The sequence below is a fragment of the Myxocyprinus asiaticus genome, chromosome 33 (assembly GCF_019703515.2).
Source record: "Myxocyprinus asiaticus isolate MX2 ecotype Aquarium Trade chromosome 33, UBuf_Myxa_2, whole genome shotgun sequence".
NCBI classification, from domain to species: Eukaryota; Metazoa; Chordata; class Actinopteri; order Cypriniformes; family Catostomidae; genus Myxocyprinus; species Myxocyprinus asiaticus.
The window spans coordinates 36,847,752-36,864,292 of record NC_059376.1 but is presented as its reverse complement, the minus strand read 5'-3'; the positions used below and the strand labels follow the sequence as shown (position 1 = coordinate 36,864,292).

At 37.8% G+C, this 16,541-nt stretch overlaps 1 protein-coding gene across 1 annotated transcript in view; it reads left to right on the top strand.

Moving 5' to 3' along the window:
• Positions 1-13,451, top strand: part of LOC127423939 (frataxin, mitochondrial-like) — a 14,318-nt gene extending 867 nt beyond the window's left edge. Inside the window, exons 2-6 of the mRNA XM_051668650.1 lie at positions 2,046-2,132; positions 2,234-2,310; positions 2,719-2,839; positions 9,351-9,448; positions 9,591-13,451. Of these exons, the coding sequence (XP_051524610.1) occupies positions 2,046-2,132; positions 2,234-2,310; positions 2,719-2,839; positions 9,351-9,448; positions 9,591-9,729 (522 nt within the window). The 3' untranslated portion in view covers positions 9,730-13,451. The remainder of the gene's footprint in view (positions 1-2,045; positions 2,133-2,233; positions 2,311-2,718; positions 2,840-9,350; positions 9,449-9,590) is intronic.
• The last annotated feature ends 3,090 nt before the right edge of the window (positions 13,452-16,541 follow it).

The following is a 16,541-nucleotide window of genomic DNA, read 5'->3' as shown; positions in this document are numbered from 1 at the left end:
AGATAAACCATTTATAGTAACTTTTATAAACATTAAAAGACATTATTACATTCTATAAAGCTTAAAAGATTATTAAAACTGCAGCGCTGCCTATTTCCACCATTGAAATGCAACATGATCACACGGGAGGTCAGCATGTTGTTTCCGATAGTTCCGATGCACTAGGATCGGCAACATTATGCCGACTCACGGACCGCCGTCATGTCCACACAGATATGCCTGCAATGGCTCCAGCTCAATTGCTTTCCCCTGTGGCACACCCAGAAGCGTGTCACATCTGGATGCGTGTCACGTCAGTGGGGAGCACCGTTGTGATCAGGGAACAATCACGATCGTATAATCAGTGATGGCCACGCTGCGGACGTTGCATTTGCACATCTAACATTACATTTTTCATACACTGATGGTTAAGGTTAGGTATAGGTTTGGGTTGGGTTGTAGACTTTATTAAACAGTCATTCCTCATATGTGCCTGTACAGCAGAAAACAACTTGTTTCGCGGACATTGCACCCAAAAAATGGCGCTCACACGTGACCATACGCCCAAGAACACTTACCGCTTTGGCCACATGGGGCAGTGTTCTGAATTTCGGTAAGTATACGCCAATTTTAGATAAAGAAAAGTCAACCTACTCTTTCCGATCTCACTGGGAGAGGAAGAAGACACGGCTCACAGTCCAGACACACTCCAAACTTTCCAAACAGCTTCAGGTGATGTAGATCGCAAAGTATGAGGAAATTATACAAAAATACGAAATAACTAAATACAGAAGCACTCCCGTTGTTGAATAAGTGGAGCCAGAGCTGCCGTTCCACTAAAGCAAAACTTGCATGAAACACCCCGCTGTTATATCTTTAATGCATCCTTTATTAAAGTTCAAATAATAGGTAAGCAGGTCATGTAAATAAGTACAAACTCGGAACCTGGCATATCTCTGTGCGGTCAGCGCTGCTTCTATGAGTTGCGTGAAGTGGCCCGATCTTAGGGGGAGAGGTTGAAACTGCACCCGGCTGATGCACACTCGTCCCACAAGCGCGCTTGCTCCAGTTAGATTATAACGTGATGGCTCGCCACGAAGTGAATCATAATACACGATTGCAGCATGATTACATAATACAGTATATAAGATATTTAGACTTGCTTTCAGAGAATGTATCTTGAATATAAGTATATTTTGTCTTTACTGAACTTGCAGAAGAATAAACAAGTTAAAAAATACACTTATATACAAAATACACTTGTATTCAAGATACATTCTCTGAAAGCAAGTTTAAATATATGTTGTTCATCAGGTAAATGTATCTTTTTTTTTTAAGGATTTTTAGAATTTTTTTAAATGGAAAACAAGATAAAAACACTTGATAACAATAGGATTTTTTGCAGTGAATTTTTTTACTGAATTAAACTTAATAAAAAGCCATTTTTTTCTTTTAATTTAATTAATGTAATTTAGAGGTATTTTTAATGGATCATTTGTCCTCTTTATTATTAGCAAGCACATTTATTACAACCTTTTAAGTCAAGGTACAAGCTGAATAATCAGTTAAGAGCTAATGATTAATCGTTGCAATAATCACGCGAATAGTCAAATAATTGTTCTAATTTTCTAATTATCAAAATAATGGTTAGTTGCAGCCCTACTTGCTATTGCCACCACCACTACAGTAATCTTTCATTTTTATGAGTGATACGTATAAATTATGATATGTGTAGGGGGAGAAAAAAAAATATTTCCATGTAAATGACTGATAATTTTTCAATGAGTAGCCTAATATTGATTTATTTGTTATTTTATTTATGTTTATTTATGTATATTATTTTATTTATATCAGCTTATTTATTTTCATATTTGGTCCTCCATCTACAACAATCTGTGTAATTGTAGCCAATGGCGAATGGCAGTTTAACTTGAATTACTGAACTGGATGTATGCCGTTAACTGTTTGTGCTTTGAGATTGAGAAGCTTGAAACAGCTTGATTCGCTGTCATTTGTGAAAAACATCAGTAAAGAAACTGTTTGTTTGTGATCCATTTGACTTTTAGTCAGTATGTGGCGGCCGATTTAGGAGAATTTCTTCTGCAAAAACAGACGCGAGGACCAGTGTTTTGGGAGGCTGCACACACGCAAAGGTAATGGACATAACACACTCTTTGTTTGTATACATAATGATAGAATAACTGTATCAACTGCTATCATCTATATTTTCTGACATTTAAATATAATTTTTCAGTGGTTTAATAGGACTCTACAGAGAAGAGAACTTCATTTAAGCATGCCCCTTGAGGAGGAAAATGCACTTCAGTTCAGGTAAACAGTTTCCGTTGAATTCTGAGCTTAAAGTTTTGATTAATCTTGTAATAATAACTGTGTGCGTGCACGTGTGTGCGTGCGCGCGCGTGCGTGTGTGTGTGTGTGTCAAAAAAAAGGAAAATGGCTGTTAAAGCATGAAGGAACGTTGTTTTTTGGTGAATATAAAAATACAGTCCCATTCAAGAATTTCAGCGTCCTATTCCGTCCTCAGAATTTTTTCTTTTATTGCTCATATTCGAAAAAGGATCTGAATAGTTTCAGTAAGCAGCCTACACAGCCTCTTACCATTTGCAGTGCATAATAAAAGTAGTGCAAAAAACTGTGTGTGTGTTAAATAATTGTTGCATTTAAGAGCAATAGGAGTACCACTATAGTCTTAACTTACCCGAGAACTGTTTTGTACAGAGAACTAACAGAGACAGAGTATGAGAGAATAGCAGATGATACACTGGATGCTTTAGCAGAGTATTTTGAAGACCTCACAGATGAAAACTTCACTGGAATCGAATATGATGTCATATTCTCTGTAAGTACACTTGCACATATCCACACATCTTTACATGTTTAACACCTAGTGCCAACTCGTTCTTATGAAAGGTGTCGTTTGACCAGATATCCACTAGGGGATGCTGTTGGTCTGTTTTAAATAAATTATTCAACTCCTTTGTGACTATAATGTTTCAAAATGAAATGCCAGTTGCAAGCCATTTATTAGGCTGTGTTTACTAAAAGTGTCAAAACATTGCTCGGTTTCACGAAAAGTGTCAAAACATTGCTCTGTTTGAGCATCCCGACCAGCCTGGCATAGCCACATTGGCTTTACCAATGGCATGAGTTGAAGATGGTACAACTTGTTTGCCCAACCAATGGCAGATGGAATTAGCAGGGAAAATACACACCATACCCATAAAGTAACAAATTTGTCTAACCTGCATTTATAGCACAAGCCTTTTTTGTTTTGTGGAACATTGCAATTTACTTGCAATGCAAGCTGCTTCTCTGTCAGGTGAAAAAGGGGTCTTTAAACTTTTATGATGCTGTATTTTAATTTATTTTTTATGAAAGGATTGTTTGAGTGTTATTGTTTGAGTGCTCCAGCAAGACTTCTGTTAAAAAGTCACAGTAGAAAAGCTGCATAGCAGCCTTTGTTGCAGCATCATGCATGGAAAGAAAATGCACATCTCCTGCAGGATTTATGAAGGCTGCAAACACTCTGAACTTATAGTATTTTATTGTTGGAATGGCTTGAGTATGCTCTATCAAAAACTGTTTTATACAGCATTTGCCAATTTCTTTATAATTATTATGCTGTTTTTATGACCCCAATTTAATTGAGAGACCACATGGACTAATTGTACATTACATTTATCACATCGCAGAACCATCTAAAATGAACTACTAAATGAACTACTAAGAAAAACTTACATTGAAAATGAACAGTGACTGAGGCTAACATTCTGCCTCACATCTCCTTTTGTGTTCCACGGAAGAAAGAAAGTCGTAGAGGTTTAAAAATATTTTTAAAAGTTTGATTTTCAAAATGTAATTGCTGTTTAATATGCCATTTTATTATGTTATCGTTACCTGGACGTTACCTAATTTGGGGCCACTTTATATGAATTTATTAACTATTGTAGTGATGTTTTGTTGTTATCAAAAACAATGCCATTTTGGTGTTGTGTATTGTCACAGAAACAAATTACTTCTGAGGTCCCAGAACAGCTCAGAGTAGAACCATCTCTTAATTACAGTAATTTCGACACCATTTCAACGCCACGTAAGTCCATAGGCTTGTTCCATTTACATGTCTGGTGGGGCAGGTCAGCAGGCAGTGCTGACAGATCGATTGGTCATTCACACACGCAATGTTGCGTAGTTGAAAAAATGATGCTGATTAATATGTTCTTCAAAACTCAGCAATGGGTCAAATATCACCCCTAGATTATGAACAGTGGGAGAGGGCTGAATGACAACACCATCTATGTCCAAGCTAAGGTTGTGTTCAGAGGAAATAAGTGTTTTGGAGCCAACTAGTAATATTTCAGTGTTTTTCAGCATTGAGTTTCAGAAAGTTGGGAGTCCAACCATTATCTGAGATCTTGAATACATGTGATGGTGGTGGAGAAGCTGATGAGGAGTGATAGCTGATATAAATTGAGTGTCGTCAGCATAACTGTAAAAGCTAAGGCCATGTTGTCTCATGATTCGCCCCATAGGGAGCATGTAAATTATAAAAAGGAGCGGACCCAGCACCGAAACCTGAGGAACACCATGTGAGACAGGAGCAGTGGAAGATTTGTGGTTCTTAACAGTAATGAACTGATGTATGTTCATCAGATAAGATTTGAACCAGTGTAGTGCAGTGCCCCTATAGCTGAGAGGCGAGAGAGCAGAATGCTGTGACAAACAGTATCAAAGTCTGAAGTGAGATCTAATAGCAGAAGAATGTTAAGTGCTCCAGTGTCTGCTGAAGAGAGAAGGTCATTAACAACCTTAAGAAGTGCGATCTCTGTGTTTTGATTGGGACGTAAACCTGACTGCAAGGGTTCATAAAGATTATTGGTGAGCAAGTGAGCTTGTAACTGGGCAGCCCAACTTTCTCCAACATTTTGGCCACAAACGGAAGATTTGAGATGGGTCTATAGTTTGATAAAACTGACGCATCCAGGCCGGGCTTAAGTATGAGTTTGACAGCTGCCACTTTCAGGGCAGCAGGAACAGAACCTGATGCCAGAGAGCTATTAATTAGGTGAGAAATAGGTGAAGGTAAAAGATGGAGACAGCTTTTGAGAAAGGTTGTAGGGATAGGATCGAGCTGGCATGTCGAAGAATTTTGTTTGCTAATCAACGCAATAGTGGTGGGGGTGATCGGAGAAAAATTTGTGAAAGGTGTGACTAGGTGAGCTGGAGAATATTCAAAGAGCTGATTAGAGTTAAATAATTGGTAGAATGATTCAATTTTATTGTTAAAGAATTGGAGAAAGATTCACATAATGCATCAGAGCCTGAAAAATATGTGTCTGGAGGCTGTGTGAGTTTTTGAATTGAATTAAATAGTATTTTGTGCTTACAAGTTGAGTTAGAGATGATGGAAGTAATTTAGGAAGCGTGCAGTATTCAGGGCAGCATTGTAAAGTGAGCGATGGTCAGCAAGGGCCTAGGCATGGACAGTAAGACCAGTTTTCTTAACAAGATGCCGACCTTTAGCTTTCAAGGAACGAAGTTCCGACATAAACCAAGGGGAAGAATGAGATGATGGTACACACCTAGTTTTAACTGGAGCATATTTATGTATATTTATCTAGGAGTGTGTTATTATACATGGATAGAATTTCATCTGGGCTGGACAATGGAAGAGAGGAGGCACAAATAGAGTCAGCAAAAGATGAGGGATTAATAGATTTCAGGTTTCAATATGATATCTTTCTTTTGTTCCTCTGTTTTAGTTGAGGAATATTAAGACTAAATTAAATTAACATATGGTCTGAAAATCCACCCACAGAACCTAAAATAGAGACGTAACCAAGCCCAAAGTAACAAATAAGGTCAAGTGTATGACCATGAGAGTGTGTTGGGAAATTCACATATTGATTGAAATTAAAGCAGTCAAGAACAGAGGAAAAATAACTGGGAAAAGGAGAAACGGTGTCCACATGAATGTTAAAATCACTCAGCAATACAACAGAGGGATGCATAGCACATGCCAAGGTAAGTAAGTCACTCAAATCAGAAAGAAAGCTTGATTGGCTTTCAGGAGGTCGATAAATTAACATAACAAGGAGAGGGGTGGGGCCAAAAATTTTAAAGGACAGTGTAACAGAGTTAAAATGGGTAAAGAGTAGGCGGGAACCGGACAAACCATCAAAGTAATGTTTAATGTAAAATTAAAACATGAAGACAAAACACAAACGCTCACACAGCAGCTGCGTGTGGCTCTCTCTCTCCCAAACTGCCACATCTGGCTGCCTTTATCCCTCTCCTCGGCTGATTAGCCCGATTGAGGGCTGGGCATGCGTAGTCACGGCCCAGCCCCGCCGTCCTCCTCGTTAAAAATATATACATGTATAGAACATCTGTGCATAGATCAGGGCTTGGTTTCCCAAAAGCATCACAAGCTTAAGTTGATCGTAGAGACCATTGGCGCCAACGATTTCTACAATCTATTTAGCTTACGATGCTTTTGGGAAACCAAGCCCAGCTTTGTTGTGCTTGTTTCATGTACAGTGCATTCAGAAAGTATTCAGACCCCTTAATTTTTTCCACATTTTGTTATGTTGCAGTCTTATGCTGAAATGCTTTAAATAATTTTTTTCATCAATCTTCACTCCATACCCCATAATGACAAAGCAAAAACCAGATTTTTTATAACATTGTAAATTTATTAAAAAGAAAAAGCTGGCCTGGGTAGCTCATCAAGTATTGACGCTGACTACCACCCCTGGTGTCGCAAGTTCGAATCCAGGGTATGCTGAGTGACTCCAGCCAGGTCTCCTAAGCAACCAGATTGGCTCGGTTGCTAGGGAGGGTAGAGTCACATGGGGTAACCTCCTCGTGGTCGCAATTAGTGTTTCTCGCTCTCATTGGGGCGCGTGATAATTTGTGCATGGATCGTGGAGAATAGCATGAGTCTCCACATGCTGTGAGTCTTCGCTATGTCATGCACAGCGAGCCACGTGATAAGATGCGCGGATTGACTATCTCAGAAGCGGAGGCTACTGAGACTTGTCCTCCGCCACCCAGATTGAGGTGAGTAACTGCGCCACCACGAGGACCTAGTAAGTAGTGGGAATTGGGCATGCCAAATTGGGGAGAAAGGGGGGATTAAAAAAAAAAAAAAAAGCTGTCACATTGACAAGTGTTCAGACCCTTAACTCAGTACTTAGTTGAAGCACCTTTGGCAGCGATTACAGCCTCAAGTCTTTTTGGGTATTATGCGACAAGCTTTGCACACCTGGATTTGGGGATTTTCTGCCATTTTTCTCTGCAGATCCTCTCAAGCTCTGTAAGGTTGGATGGGGACTGTCAGTGGACAGCCATTTTCAGGTCTCTCCAGAGATGTTCGACTGGGTTCAAGTCTGGGCTCTGGCTAGGCCACTCAAGGACATTCACAGAGTTGTCCCTAAGCCACTCTTGCGTTGTCTTGGCTGTGTACTTAGGGTCATTGTCCTGTTGGAAGGTGAACCTTCGGCCCAGTCTGAGGTCCTGAGTGCTCTAGAACAGGTTTTCATTAAGGATATCTCTGTATTTATGCTGCATTCAGCTTTCCCTCAACCCTGACCAGTCCCCAAGTTCCTGCCGCTGAAATACACCCCCACAGCATGATGCTACCACCACCATGCTTCTCCATTAGGATGGTATTGCGCAGGTGATGAGTGGTGCCTGGTTTCCACCAGACATGACGCTTGAAATTGAGGCCAAACTGTTCAATCTGCATTTCATCAGACCAGATAATCTTGTTTCTCACAGTCTGAGGGTCCTTTAGGTGTTTTTTTGCTAATTCCAAGCAGGCTTTCATGTGTCTTGCACTGAGGAGAGGCTTCCATCTGGCTACCCTGCCATAAAGCCCAGATCGGTGGAGTGTTGCAATGATGGTTGTCCTTCTGCAAGTTTCTCCCATCTCCATACAAGATCTCTGGAGCTCAACCAGAGTGACCATCGGGTTCCTGGTCACCTCTTTTAAGAATGCCCTTCTCCCCCGATTGCTCAGTTTGGCTGGGCAGCCAGCTCTAGGAAGAGTCCTGGTTTTTCCAAACTTCATCCATTTAAGATTTATGGAGGCCACTGTTTTTGTAGCCTTCCCCAGATCTATGCCTCAACACAATCCTGTCTCTGACCTCTGAGGCAGTTCCTTCTACATCATGGCTTGATTTTTGCTCTGATATGCATTTTCAGCTGTGAGCCCTTATATAGACAGGTGTGTGCCTTTCCAAATCATGTCCAATTAATTGAATTTGCTACAGGTTGACTCCAATCAAAGTGTAAAAACATCTCAAAGATGATCCAGAGAAATGGGATGCACCTGAGCTCAAGTTCAAGTGTCATAGCAAAGGGTCTGAATACTTATGTCAATGTGATATTTCAGTTTTTTCTTTTTAATAAATTTGCAAAGTTATCAAAAATCTGTTTTTTTAATAAATTTGCAAAGTTATCAAAAATCTGTTTTTTTTTTCTTTGTCATTATGGGGTATGGAGTATAGTTTGATGTGAAAAAAATAATAATTTAAAGCATTTAGCATAAGGCTATAACATAGCAAAATGTGAAAAAAAGGAAGGGGTCTGAATACTTTTTGAATGCATTGTACATTTCTTTTGTTACACATCATTCAACCATCATTTGGTGCTTAAAAGGATAGTTCATCCAAAAATGAAAATTCTGTAATCATTTACTCACCCTCATGTTTTTTGTTTGTGTTCCATGGAAGAAAGAAAGTCATACAGGTTTAGAACAACATGAGGGTGAGTAAATGATGGCAAAATTTTCATTTTTGGATAGTTTTGAAGGCTTCAAAACAGACAGAAAGTACAATAGATAGATAGATAGACAGACACACAGACAGCTTAAAAGTCTTGTGTGATTACATCTGAATGGTTTGACAGTCTTGGACTGTTTGATCATTCCGTCAGTGTAAGTCTATGGTATTTTTATTAATTTACCATCCTTAATGGGAAAACCGTTAGTCGGATCAGTTAGAAAACTCATAGCAACCCAAATCAGAACAATCTAAAGGTGGATGTAGCTTGAAAGCTCTAGGTGGAGTTACAATTGTAAATTGGTCTTGATTAACAGATGTTGGAAAAACCTTTATAGACTTAAACTGTAGGACAGTATATGTCAGCATTTTTAAGCCAACATATTACAAATTTGAGAGGTGTAAACGTAACAAAATCAATGCGTTTTTACAAGAAAACATATTAGTTTTGATGTGGCCTTATTCATCCCCATGTCATTCCAAACTTGTATGACTTTCTCACTTTTGTGGAATTTTTGGAGTCTTCACACAGCTCATAGCTTGCATGTGTGTAATATTTCTTCACAGAGTGGTGTGCTGACAGTAAAAGTGGGTTCTGACCATGGTACATATGTCATCAACAAGCAAACACCCAACCGACAAATTTGGCTCTCCTCGCCAACAAGGTATAAAGGTCCTGTCGTTTGATGATTCGTATGATATTTTATGCTTCACTGTTGTTGTAACATTCAGTTTTATGTAAAAGAATTAGAATACAATCAGTAAATCTCTTATTTAATTGCTTTACTGTTCTTTACTTTTACTCAGTGGGCCAAAACGCTATGATTGGACAGGGGAGCGATGGGTGTATGCTCACGACGGCGTGGCATTGCACGAACTGCTCTCCAAAGAATTTTCCATCATTTTTCAGTCAAATATAGACCTGTCACATCTCATTTACTCGTGACAAGACCAGAGTGAAGAACGGACACCATTATAGATCCTTTCCATTTACATCAGTTGACTGTCGTGATCTCTTTGGTTAAATAATAAGGTTGCAAGTTAAAATTGCAACCAGTGCTCAAATATCCATGGCTTTATTTAAATGGAATGATTGTTTTATGATATTTTTGGGCACTTAAGTCAGACTTAAAAATGTATGAATGTTATTGCATTAGATGCAAAATATCTAACCAAGAGGCATTTGCAAACAAATGATGCTAGACCTTCTTCTCAGACTAAATTTATTTTTATGAGACATTGTTGCTATGACTTTTAAGCAACTGGTCTCAAGGTGATTTTTAGTGGTAACATACAGTAGGTGTCCTAGCAAGTAACCGCAGCTGTAATTTAACACATTAAAGGAATATTCCGGGTTCAGTACAAGTTCAGCTCAGTCGATCACATTTGTGGCATAATGTGGATTACCACAAAAATTCAACTGGACTTGTCCCTCCTTTTCTTTAAAAAAAGCAAAAATCTGGGTTACAGTGAGGCATTTTACAATATAAGAGAATGGGGCCAATCTGTAAATGTTAAAATACTCACTGTTTCAAAAGTGTAATCATGTAAACATGATTTCAGTGTGATTAAAATCACTTACTAACCTTTTCTGTGTAAAGTTATATCCAATTTTAGGCTACAGCTTTGTTGCCATGACGATGTAAAGCCATAAAACCTAAAACGACCATAAAAACGACAAATTAAAAAATGTTACTGCTCAAATAATACACAAGTTTTAATTGAATAATGTAAGTGGTTGTATAAAATTATAAGCTTCACATTTTGTCTTTAAACCCTCCAAAAATGGGCCCCATTTACTTTCATTATAAGTGCCTCACTGTAACCTCAATTTTTGCATTTTTAAAAGAAAAGGATGGACAAGTCAAAATTATTTTTTGTGGTAATCATCATTATGAAACAATTCAATTTAGCTTAACTTGTATTGAACCTAGAATATTCCTATAACTGTGCGTGTTCCACTAACTGGTTCTGGTTTGACACTTGAAGTGTTGTTTCATGATTTGAAACCTAACAAACTTCTTAAAAAAAAATATATATTTCTTGAAAATAAATGCCATTAGGATTGATATTTTGTTATCTAATGCAAAGACATTCATTTTTATGTATGGCTTCAGAGTCCAAATACCATTTGGGGCCACTGTATAGCAATTGTGTAATATAAAACTTACATTCAGCTGCAAGATCTCTATTCTTTTTGTGTGCTGCCATACCTTCAGAACAGAACAGTGCTACTAAATGTCAAAAACATCAAATCCCAGGAGAGTACAGACCTCAGACAAACTCTAGGGATGATTTATTTGTCTGTTTCAAACCTGTACACAGTTATGAGCTTTAAACCCACTCAGAACAGCAGAAAGTGCTCTCATAATCAAATCCCTGTAGATGAACCTGGTCACATTAAAACCGGATTAAAAGGTAAACATTTAATGGCTCTTTTTTTTATTTATTTATTTATTTTATTATCCAATTTGGAATGTCCAATTCCCATTGCGCTTTTAAGTCCTTGTGGTCACGTAGTAATTCGCCTCAATCCGGGTGGCGGAGGATGAATCCCAGTTGCCTCCGCATCTGAGACCATCAACCCGCGCACCTTATCACGTGGCTTGTTGAGCGCGTTGCCACGGAGACATAGCACATGTGGAGGCTTCACGCCAACCACCGCGGCATCCGCGCTCAACTCACCACGCGCCCCACCGAGAAGGAACGACATTATAGCGACCACGAGGAGGTTACCCCATGTGACTCTACCCTCTCTAGCAACCGGGCCAATTTGGTTGCTTAGGAGACCTGGCTGGAGTCACTCAGCATGCCCTGGGATTCGAACTAGCGAACTCCAGGGGTGGTAGCCAGTGTCTTTTACCACTGAGCTACCCAGGCCCCACATTTAATGGCTCTTAAACTAGATGAACAAGACAATGGACACAGATTGTTTTCTGGAAGCTTTAAGTTATCACAGCATCCTGCATTAACCTGGCCCTGGTTGAACTACTACTAGAGACTATTGGGTAGATCGAGGAAAAGAAGGGAATTATGACAGATAGAGCAAAGGTTCTTCCTCTAAAATCCCTCCAGCCAGAGCCTTTATTTAAGAATTATCTTTGAACACCAGCATTGTTCTGGGATCATTTGCTCAGGGTCACAGGACTGCTACCCTCGGATGATTTAAAAATACCAGCTCGATTTACCGCCGATCCACCCAACAGTTAAAGCTGTGTCATTAACTCCAGTGATACAAGATAGTCAATCATTTCTCCCCAGACAACTCTTAATATAATAGCCCATATATCGGAACATTAACTTGACACTCTGTCCATGTAAATGTTGAAATATGAGAAATTGTAATGTGGTGGTATGTATGCCAAAATGAGATGAAACAATGACACATCTCTCTTTGTGTTGATGTCTGATGTATTTTTCAGCTGTTTTTGTCTGTTGTTGATGCATAGCTAAAAATGATATGAAATAAACTAGGATGTAATTTCATTTTATTGTATACACATTGTGAATGGGAGCCACATTGTTACAGTTGCACTTTTTGTTTCTTAATTCTGATCTTTTTTAATTCTGAAGGAAATACCAGTGCTTGCAAGGAAGTTTTTGGTTAAATGATAGCTATTCAACTTTTACGTAAATATTGAGAGATTGACAGTAATTACAATATTTATGGATGAATAGATAATGGCAGCTTCTGTGCCCATTTTCCGCTTTTAAAGATATCTTAAGACAAAAAAGACCAATCACAATTCAGTATGCCAATAGATGTATGAAAGAAGACCAACTGAAATTTTGTATGCAAACATTACAGTAGCACCATCTCTGTTGGTTAGATTTGTTGGCACAAATTGTAAGTCAATGGGAGATTTTTCAAACTTTAAATCAAATTTCTTAAAAAGTCACATACTGTAAAACCCTAGACAGAGCACTTGTATTACAGTTTTTCTCAATTGCTTTGACTCATTTTTTGAAACAGTCTTAACATTCTCTAAACTGTAAGTTCAATTGTCACAACTTTTGTGAGTTTTATGGGACATCACAACTCTATTGCATGTCTGCAATATGTAGTAACTCTCCCAAAACATTTAATTAATGCTTCAAAACCTAGTTAGTGTTTCAGTAAATTGGCCAATGCCACCAAAATGAAAAGTTTTTTTGTCATTGTGTGAGCCGTACTGGTCAAAATGTTTAGATGTTTTTTCACCATGGCAGTCAACCCTGGAAATGTTAGTTATATACAAATGTAATTTTGTTCTACTTTTTTGTTGACACTGACTGCTTACTGTACTATACAAGAATGTCAGTTTTGTCTAGCTGAATGCTATTGTGTATCACACTGAGCTTTTTAGATACTGATTTCAACAGTAGGTAAAGGTTTACTGGGAAAATTCAGTACTGTACAATACTGTAGTACACAGAAAAAGGATATGCACATTTGTATGTATACAGTAAATTTATTTTTGTAGCAATGTGTTACATGTAAACAGATCATTTACATTTGCATGTCCATTTTTACACATTTCTTACATGTAAAGTCATATATAGTGAACAGAAAATTGCCACAAAATGTCATCCATGCAAAAAAACAAAACAAAAAAAAACCCCACAACAATGAAAAACCTGTGGTAGTTCTGTAAAAAACAATAAATTGTTTAGTAGACATCACAAATATTCCATGTCATAGATATTTATTGATATACAAGTATGTCTGACTGATTTTGATAATTGAATGGATCATTTTGCATGTGATGGCTCACACGATGACAGAATGTTTAAAAGTTCTGAAGAGTATGACAGTTTCACTGAGAATCAACTCATCAGTTTTGATCAGCAAGCAATGTGCATTTAGTTATTGTGCAAATTGTAGACAATTGCACAATACTCTTTTGCACACGTGCCAAAACACGTGTAATTTGCTGAAATGAATAAGAAATTCAAATCTGGTGTGAACAAGAAACTAACTTCACAGATTTGAAAAAAAATAAAAATTCTTATTTGAGAATTGAGCGAAACTGTAAAATGGATGGGAAAAATTGGAACGCCCAATATGGCAGATGTACAATAGGAAGTCCCGTCTTGCAATCAATCCAGCTAAACACATGCTTGCCCACACTGGAAGACCAGCTGAAGTCCAGTGTAGCCAGGCTAGGAGAGCAGGTAAACCAGAAAAGACCAGCAAACTAAAAACTGATTTAAGCAGTTTTCTTCAGAAGTGAATATTGTCCTAGGAACAGCAAGGTTCAGATAGACTACATGTACTTGCATTTGTGTTTTCATATTAAAGGATATGTCTTTGATGACGGATAGAATCTAGGTTCCTGTATAAAATTGCTATAACTGATTTCAGTTACACTTTGAAATGAAGATGTGGTGCCAATTACTTTGAGATCCATCTTTCATAGTAATAGAACCAGCTTTTTTTCAATCTTTGTGAATGCTACAACACTGCCTGTCTTTGAACTGAAGTGTCCTTATCCAACGATGCCAGATCAGTCTTAGAACTAATGGCACCTCATTATTATATGAGCAGCTATTTTGAATTCAATCAGAGCTTGCTGTCAGTGATAAACACTTCAAGCATCTTCTTTCTTTGTCCAGACATGAATATGCAAATGTCTATGATAGAAGCTCGACTCGCACTCATAAAAATAGCATGAAGTTTCCATGGGAACATGGATTTATCACTGATGTCAGTCAAGTGGTTTTGTTCCAAACAAGCAAAGAAAGACTCAAAAGTTCCGCAAGCTCAGATGCTTTTGACTGTCACTTCGGCCTGTCACTGGACATCAAACTATGGGAACATGGCCCTCAGTAGAGCATTTATAAAAAGGACATCTTCCAGTTTAAACATTCTGTAATACCATGCAGATTTTATTTTACACACAAAAGGCAGAAGCATGGGGCTAAAAATACAACTCAACCTGGGAAAAGGAACCTACGTCACAGATTATGTCAATCAACATGAACACTTTTGTGAAACTTGTCTGATGTAATTCCAGAAGATGCAATAATTGATTTATTTTTTTCTATTTGCTAATTGAGGACTCTTTATTTTAAAGAAGAAAGTGCACTTTAAAGGTAAGGTTTTCCTTTGTTGCTAATTCATGCAATTAATACCAATGCCATGATGCATCAGATGACTTATCTGTAATGTGTTGTAATCATGCATGCTATATGAAATTAATTCCAGATCGAAAGGTAAATGCTCAATTATATATATATATTTTTTTTACCTTAATTAGCACAAATGTTTAGCTGTGAGAGTTGTTTGAACCTTGTTTGAGAGTTGTTTTTAAAATCTGTACATTTAATTTATTTGCTGTTGCAGCCCATGGTTATACAAGGATACAAATTGAGCAAAAGGATTTCTTTAAAACCTATAGTCTGCATCGAAAACAAAAACTAACTAGATTTTTACATTCTACATTTTTGGTAGAAAATGTGAGTGTTGCTAGCCTGTGCAAAACTCTGCAGCACTGATGTTCAGGGTAGTTGCCAGGGTGTTGCTATACGGTTTCTAATGATCGCAAATATACTCTTCAGCTAGGTCCGATTGCACGTACTGTCAGAGTATGTACTTAATTTGATGAAGAACATACTTCTCGGACGCTAATAAAGTACGTTCTTTAAGTATGCAGGAGAGCAGTAAAAATACTATCTCAGACATACTTCATTCATGAACGTGACCCTAATATATGATGAAGTAACAACAACCATGAACAGAATTTACTCTGGTTTTGTTAAATAAGTGCAATTTTAAGCACACGGAACAACATTCTTGGTATAAATAGCACTTACAGTTAAAAAGAGCTGTCTGACTTTTTTCTAATTAATTACGCATTTTAATTATGACGTCTTCTAAGCTCCCATGTCATTACTGCATAATAATGTGTCCAGTGGTTGAACACTTTAGAATCTTGCTGGATGTAGTAGGTCGTGCAGGTATTTCTCGCCTTCTGTTTTGTGAATACTGAGGATTCTGACACACTAAATTGGCATACTGCTTTTATAGTATGAAAGAGTGCATTTTGGGACATAGCCAGGGTACAAGTATGTGAAGGCAAATGCTTCAGCTATGATAGATTGATTTTGTGTCCCATTGTGTTCCGAAATGTGTCAGGCCACAATTCATAATGCAGTGCAAGTACACATTGTAATCTCTGCATTTCTGCAAAGGTTACTGTACTATTAGCAGACATTTTTATAGCCAGTTTTCTTTTTCAGTTAAACTGTTGTCATAGTGGAACAACAGTTTGAAGAGAAGTCTATGTCTGTAGCTAGCTAGCTGAATGAAACCCATCTGGTTTAATAACAGACATTTGAAGGTTACTGTATCACCCCTTGAGTAGAGGTTTGTTATCGCCAACATTGTTTAAAGGAATATTCCGGGTTCAATGCATTTGTGGCATGATATTGATTACCAAAAAAATTTTCATCCCTCCTTTTCTTTAAAAAAAAGCAAAAATCGAGGTTCCAGTGACACACTAACAATGGAAGTGAATGGGGCCAATCTGTAAATGTTAAAATACTCACTTTTTTAAAAGTATAGCCACAAGACATAAACGATATGTGTCTTAACATAATTTCAGTGTGATAATGTCAATGTCAATTTTATTTATATAGCACCATTTAATTATGTAGCACCACAACCAGGGTTGACCAATGCGCTACCAATAAAATTGCGTACTAACATTTTCTGTATAAAGTTATAGCCAATTTTACAACTTCGTTGCCAGGGGCATTGCTAGGGTTTGAAGAGAT